The sequence below is a fragment of the Gavialis gangeticus genome, unplaced genomic scaffold (genome assembly GCF_001723915.1).
Source record: "Gavialis gangeticus isolate Ggan-Ray unplaced genomic scaffold, GavGan_comp1, whole genome shotgun sequence".
In the NCBI taxonomy this organism is placed as follows: Eukaryota; Metazoa; Chordata; order Crocodylia; family Gavialidae; genus Gavialis; species Gavialis gangeticus.
This window is the reverse complement of record NW_017729025.1, coordinates 61325033-61332894: the sequence shown is the minus strand read 5'-3', so window position 1 is coordinate 61332894 and position 7862 is coordinate 61325033. Positions and strand designations below refer to the sequence as shown.

At 43.2% G+C, this 7862-nt stretch overlaps 1 protein-coding gene across 1 annotated transcript in view; it reads left to right on the top strand.

Moving 5' to 3' along the window:
• The window catches only part of KIAA0391 (KIAA0391 ortholog), a 148827-nt gene that overhangs the window by 56653 nt on the left and 84312 nt on the right, over positions 1-7862 (top strand). Inside the window, exon 5 of the mRNA XM_019518890.1 lies at positions 6506-6613. Within this exon, the coding sequence (XP_019374435.1) occupies positions 6506-6613 (108 nt within the window). The remainder of the gene's footprint in view (positions 1-6505; positions 6614-7862) is intronic.

The window sequence follows — 7862 nt, the reverse complement described above, 5'->3', positions numbered from 1 at the left end:
CCCCCACCCCCACCCCCCGCTTTCTCCTTTTGTTACCTCCTCACACACACCCCTCCACTGTTTGTGTTTGACCTTCACGTAATGTACTGTTCATGCTATTGGTGCAAATACCAAGGGAGGAACAAGCCTTTTATACTTTTGTATGTTGAACGGCCTTCGTGTATTAAACCACCTCTGACTCATCTTGTCCTGAATCCCAGGTAAAGTCCAGTGAGTGTGGCACAGGACAGAAAGTCAGGGAAGCTGGTTTCTGTTCCTAACTGTGCTGTTCACTTATCCCTGGGTATTTTTTCATATTTTGCACCTCAGATTTCCTACTTCTCACTTGGGCACAGTGCTACTTATTCATCTTCAGAAACACTTTGATGGATGAAAAATGTTATATAAGAGCCAAATATTTTTATTGCTATTTTTGTCTTGTCGGTCTTTTTGTACATTCTTTATCTGTGCTTTCTGTAAAAATGATTTTGGTGGTTCTGGCCTGAGCCCTGTATTGTACAGTATAATGCAGGGGTGGGCAAAATACAGCCTGTGGGCTAGATCCAGCCCACCAAGGGATTTTATCTAGTCCCTCAGTCCTACCTGGCCTAGGCTTGGGGGGGGGCAGTCCAGACCATGTCCCGCTGTCTCTGAGCATGCAGCAGGGCTGGGGCAGTGCAGTGGCTAGACTCTGCTTCCCGGCAGCCCCTGGCAGCAATGGCTCCTTCCAGCTGCCAATGTCACCATTGAACCTAGCTCTGCTGACCAGGCACCGTGGTCTGTCTGCCCTGCACCCACTGCCAGGGGTGCCAGATGGAGTGGGTGGGCAAGGTCTGCATGGAGACTGGCCCAGGGCCTGTGCAGTCAGGGCATGCTTGGCTGGGTAGATAGAATTGGGGCTTCAGGCAGGGAGCAGGACAGACAGGCAGGGGCAATGCAAGGGCCAGGACCATGGTCACGATCACAGGGCAGTGAGAGCAAATTGTGACCAGATTAGGCTGCTCTGCGCTGCTAGGCTGTGCTACTCTGCAGCTGCACTGTACTGGGGTTGCCTGTGCTTGCATGTGCTGGGGTGGGGGTCATGGGCATATGCTCCGCCCCCCTCCCAGGTCAGGCCGGTCATGATCTGTGATATGGGGAGTGGATTGTGGCTCTGCCCCAGGGCATGGCCCTGCACTGTCACTGTCCCCTGACCCCAACCCCACCTGCCTGTCCTGCTCCTGGATGCCATTACCCCACTGCCCCCAGCCCACCCCATCCACCCAGCCAAATGTGCCCAGCCTGCAGGAACCTTTAAGGGAGTTTTGGTGAGCTGGTGTGTGGGGAAGTGCTGATCTGGCCCATAACAGCTCACCAAAACTCCTGAAGTGGTCCTGCAGCCCAAATAATTGCGTATCCCTGGTATAACAGGACAGAAAGCCTGTCACCCATCCAGCTCAACACTTGGTAATTCATCTCAGAAATATTAATAGTGTGAATCAGTGGAATATGCTCCTTTACCTTTTGGCTTGTGATTACCTTTTGGCTTGTTAAACTATTAACACCTGTAACTCTATTAATAATATTACTTGTAATAAGTAGGCAATTGTTGATTTAAATGTGAAGTCAGTGGTAACTTATTGCCACCCTACAGGACTTGCTTTGAAGCCACTGTGTTCTGTAATAGCTTAACACAGTCTCCTTTCTTTCCCTTTTTCTTTACATCAAATTCAGGGGTCACAAAATGCCCTTTCCAATTATTAGCCAGTGATAAGAGCTTGAAAGATTTTCTGATAGCTTGCTTGAGAGCACTGCAAGGCACTTTAACTCTAGTTGTGAGAAGTGTGATCTTTAAAATTGCATCTTCCTGATTATAATCCACATGCCAAACAGTTTAGAACTTCCAGCCTTTTACCTATTGGCAGCTAGGGCAGATCACAAAGCATTATGCATACATAAATTCCCAGTGGGTTACTCCATTGAATAAGCAGGCATCCTCCTTATCCGCAAGAGAGTATTATGTTAACTTTTGCTTGTGGTATCAGAGACGGGGTGAATTTTAGGCAGGGTCTGCATCAGAAAGCAAATTTTCAAGCAGGTGCAGATAGAAGAAATTGCTTGCCATACTAGAATAGTCCAGGTTGTAATAAATCTAGAATCTACACTTGCATTACAAATAGCAGTTGTATTCTATGAGTCTTTGACACTTTACTTGCTTTTTGGGCTTCTCCCAACCTGTCAACATTGTCAATCCCATGTGAGCTGGATCACCAGAAACTAACTCATATCTCCAGATTGATCTAGGCACTAAGTAATTCATTCCACTGCTTCAGCTAGATCAGACTTGCTAAATGCAAAGATCTGAATGTCATCAGCATGTGGAATAAATTGCAGTTCATGCCGCCTTAGTCATGCTTCAGTGACACTTCATGAGAGAGATGCCTTGAGGAAGAGGAACAATTGTCCACTGAGTCCTTCAGAAGGACTCAGCAATTTGTCTTTGTCATTCACTTGACTGACAGAAACAATAGAACCCCAATAGAATGGTCTTTTCGTACACGTCTGTTTCTGATTTTTTCCAGACACGGGTAAATCCAGGGATCTTTGAAACACTCAGGATTCTGACCACCACTTTTGTCTAAGACTTTTTCCAAAAAAAAGAAAGACTATAAACTGGTCAGTAGTTAAGACTGTTTACCTCAAGGGTTGTTTTCTTAAGGGGCCTTTCAGATTCTTCAAGAATAATGAATCCTGCCCCTTCTCTTACAAGGGAAGTGTCTGTCAATGCGTATTCAGGGGCCTGAATACTTCCCTGTCGGCCTTCAGTACTTTCAGAGCGCAATGATTCCGTTAATGAGTACAGTATAAAAAGGCTGATGAATATTTAAGGGTAGTGATACTCAAGAGCATTGTCTAAAGAACAGGAAAATTGTAGAGTTAAAGAAGACATGAGAAGGAATGACATCACATCTTCAAATCTAACCACCCTTTTCACCACAGCAGTGCTGCTTTTTACTACAGCATGTAGTAAATGATTTCACAGGATTAGAAGAATGATGTTACATCCCTCAGTTTCTCTTCAGTTGCTTAGCTTTTTGTTTGCGAGTGCTTGCATTTTCCCCAAAGGTGCTCAATAAAACTGAAATACATTAGATTCCATATCCTGCGTTTCTATGGGAAACTCTATAGTGATAAAATTCCCTCAATTTTTAAAGGGACAGGATCAGGCACTTAATAAATATACAAATATTTTACTTTAAAGTGGAATTATTAGTGACATGAGTATGGTATGAATACTATTTCTTAGGTGTGCTGACATGCAAATTTAAAGCTTGTCATAGTATGTGGAATAGTTGCATATGTATGTTCTTAGCAATAGGTCACGTGGCAGTTTCCTAAGATACAAAATAACCTTGTGTGTTTAATTCTGCTTCCTTTTGTGTTACAGCTATCTGAGAGAATAGAGGATTTCGATTACATGTCTGAGTTGACTGGGTTCATGTCAGAGACACACCTTGAACTCTAATAACCCACAGTACTTATTTGCATTTCAGCGAGTCTAGGGGATTTTCCAGGTATCTGCGTTGTCAGTTAATTTCTTCAGAGGCACAGGTGTAAGATGCAGCATGAAAATAAAGTTGATATCTGTATATTGTCTAGGTTTACCAGTGACTGGGAATATACTGTAGTATAATGAGCACCATAGAAAGAATTGAATATACTGAACAGCTTCTTTTGGCTCAAGGTCATCTTGTGATTTTATTTACTTATTTACTTGTGTGTGTATAGATATAGATCTAGAGATCTATATCCACACACACATGCATACACGTACAAATAAGTAAATAAGGGCGTGTGTGTGTGTGTAAGCATACTATTATGCTTTGTTTTATTTTTAAGGTTTGCCCTCCTTTTGCTTTTTGGAAATCAGAAGAAACCTGACTAGACAGAGAAATAGTACAAATGGCTACACTCACTGAAAAGTTGCCAAATATCCAAACTAAAAGAAAAAGAAAAAAAAATCTTTTAACCACTTTCAGTTACAATAATCCCAATAATAATAGCAAGTAAAACAACTTTGGACAACTTGGGGGGGGGTGTAATTGTCAGAATATATTGTCAACACGTGTACATGTATATAAAGATCATAAATAAAAAAATAAGTAACATGCATCACTTAGGGGTTTTTTTGGATTTACAGGAGTACAAATAAAAGAGGAATCTAAACTATTTCATTTGCTGGTGAAAGTCTTTATAGAAAATGTAAGCATTTTCAAACAAGTGTGAAGATAAAAGAAACTAAGACCACCCCCCCCTTCTACATGTTACAGGTATGACACAATTAATAGGTGCCTTGACACTAACTACTTTTCAGTTTGGCCATTTGTACTGTTTCTCTGTCTAGTCAAGTTTCTTCTGATTTCGAAAAAGCAACAGGAAGGGGCAAACATTAAAAATAAAGTAAAGTTGGTCTCTCTCTTATGCTTGGCCATGGGCATTGTGCTACTTCCATGATGAACTCAAAAGCCATGCTAAGAAGCATGTCTTGCCCATTTGCTCCAATGTAGCGTGTGCCAGAGCCTGGAAATTAGACAGAGTAGCCAGTTTAGTGTGACTGTGTGTGTACCCAGAGCAGTTCTCAGGCTGTCTTGAACTTCTTGGTCTATGTGCATTAAACTGGCTAACGTGTCTGATTTCTAGGCTTTGGTATGTTTGGGAGGGTGGACGGGCGGGTACTTCTGAGCAGCATTCCCAGGCTCGCCACAAAGGCAGTGTAGAAGTGATCTGTGCACCTTGTAAATAAGGACCAAAACTTTAAAAAAAAAAAATTGTCTTTCTTTTTCTTTCTGAAAAGCCCTGTAAAGAGACTTCGTCCCCATTTTCAAAAAAGGGAGGAAGGAGGACCTAGGTAACTGTAGACCTGTTAGTCTTACCTTGGTCCTGGGGAAGCTCTTTGAGAAAATTATCCAGGAGCACATCTGCGAGGGACCAGCAGGGGAGATCATGCTCAGGGGCAACTAATGTGGGTTCATTAGGGGCAGGTCCTATCAGACCAACTTGCTTGCCTTTTACAACCAGGTCACAAAATCCTTGGATGCAGGTGGATGTAGTCTTTCTGGACTTTAGGAAGGCCTTTGACACTGTCTCTCACCCCATTCTCATTAAAAAAATTAGGCGACTGTGGCATGGATGCCTACACAGTCAGATATGGGTGGCAAATTGGCCAGAGTGGTGGTGGACGAGTCATTTTCAACCTGGAGGGATGTGGACAGTGAGGTCCCCCAGGGCTCGGTCCTTGGGCCCGCACTGTTCAACATCTTCATCAGTGACTGGGATGAGGGGGTGAAAAGCACCTTGTTCAAATTCACGGATGATACTAAGATGTGGGGAGAGGTGAGCACGATATAAGGGAGGGACAGGCTACAACTAGATCTGAACAGGTTACAGGGGTGGGCAGATGAGAATAGGATGGGATTCAAAACTGATAAGTGCAGGGTACTGCATCTAGGGAGAAAGAACCAGCAGCATACCTATAGCCTGGGGAACTTCCTTCTCATCAGCACAGAGGCAAAAAGGGATTTTGGAGTCATTATTGATTCCAAGATGAACATGGGCCGCCAATGTGAGGACGTGGTCAGTAAGGCTAACCACATCTTGTCATGCATTCACAGATGCATCACAGGCAGGTCCAAGGAAGTGATCCTCCCCCTCTGTGCGACACTGGTCAGGCCCCAGTTGGAATACTGCATCCAGTTCTGGGCGCTGCCCTTCAGGAGGGATGTGGACAGCATTGAGAAGGGTCCAGAGGAGGGCCACTCACATGGTTGGGGGCAGCAGGGCAGGCCCTACGAGGAGAGACTATGGGATCTGAACCTGTTCAGCTTCCACAAGAGAAGGCTGAGGGAGGATCTGGTGGCTGTCTATAAACTTACCAGGGGGGACCAGCGGGGAATGGGAGAGTCCCTGTTCCCCGAGCACTACCAGGGGTAACTAGGAATAATGGCCACAAGTTGACTGAGAGTAGGTTCAGGCTAGACATCAGGAAGACTTCATAGTTAGGGTGACTAGGATCTGGACCCAACTTCCAAGGGAAGTGGTGCTTGCCCCTACCCTGGGGATCTTCAAAAGGAGGCTAGACAATCACCTAGCCAGGGTCATTTGACCCCAGCATTCTTTCCTGCCCGGGGTGGGGGGTTGGACTTGATGATCTGCTCAAGTCCCTTCCTACCCTACCAACTATGAAATTGTATCGGGGGTCCACAGACTGATCACGACCATCTTTCATGAACTTCTTAGACAATCAAAAGTATATGAATAACTACTCTTACAATTCAGAGGGGTCCACAGCTCCATTTTAAATTTCCAAAGGGGCCTGCACTTCCATTCAAAATTTTTTAGGGGTCTGCTAATGATGAAAGGTTGAACACCACTGTCCTAGTAAATATCAAAGGCATGAGGATACAGTAAGTGAGAGACTTATTTTTATTTTTTATTTAAAAAGTTAAAGCTCTAGTCAACCTCCTCTCCCCCTTTTTTTTCCTTTTAGGAACTCAAAAGATTTCAAGACTTCGTGAAAAGTAGACTTCCGTATGATATTGTGATAGATGGGCTTAATGTTGCCAACTCTGTCAAGAAACTCAACAAATATAAAGTTGTAAGTACTGGTTAATTATTCATAAGCAGTTTCACTCAAGTACACTTTGCCTAAGCATAATGCAATCAGTGCCATCCTTTATAGTTTACCCTTTCGTGCAAGCAATGAGAAGCATTTTTATAACTTTGTGTTGAAACAAAATATGTCTTTTGCATTTAAATGGGGGGTAGAATCGCACAAATTAGAAGGAAGACGGCTGTTCTTACGTGTGTGGTTGGATGAGCAAACTGTATTGGCAAACCTGCAGTCTTTGTTGATTCTTCCCAACATGAAACCACAGGCTAAGTTAAGGGTTGCCTCCCTAGGGAAATCTAACAGCATGGCCATCCTGAAATAAGCTATTTTAATATAGCTGTTCTGAAATAACCAGTCATGTTGATAGTCTATCTGTAATAAAAAAAAATCATGTAATTCCAATAAGTACAAGTAAGGTTTAAGTATTTTTTGTTTCTACAGTTATGATTATTCCAAAATAGTTATTCCTTCATATAGCTACAGAACTTGTATTCCGCTGTAGCTAAGCCTGTCAGTTTCCCTTTGTAAGCAAGCTCTTCATGATAGTTTAAAACCACATCCTGCATAAAATCAAATGTTATTTCACTTCGTAAAGTCTCTTTCAGCCTTGGGTATGTGAGCTGTGAAATTAAATGAGAGCTCAGATCAACTTTGTTAATTTTTTCCTTCCACATTTACTGTAGTGCTTTAGCAATATGAATTAGTGCTCCTCACGGCCACAGCGTGGATTGTTTTTTTCCTGATAAATATTTACAAGTTGGGAGAAGGGGGAAAAAGGGAAAGAAACCATCCCAGCTCCTGATACATCTTTCAGAGTTAGACTCTAAGCTGGGGCGGGTAGTTATTTCGAGTGGAGGGCCTCTTAACAGGGTTTGTTGAGTTTTCAAGGGCTGCATGGGTAGCCCCACCCCATCACAGTTGCCTCGTCCCCTGGTCACCATCTTGGGGTCAGAAGTCCCACCCCCTGACCTTTGCCACTGGAAGTCCTTCCCTTTGCCCCCCAGAAATACTCCTTTTGGGAGGGGGGTTGCCATCTTAGAACCAGAAAAAAAGTCATACACTAAAAGTCAAACACTTGCAATAACATATTTTAATTTTATTACAAAAAATATTTTTGTCATGTTTTGTGTTTGTGTACTGTATATAGAGGCGATTGCACAATAACTCAATAATAAATTCTTAGTTTTGTATATTCTCTGTGGGGGGTATGTATGTTGGGGGCTTTTAAGGGGGT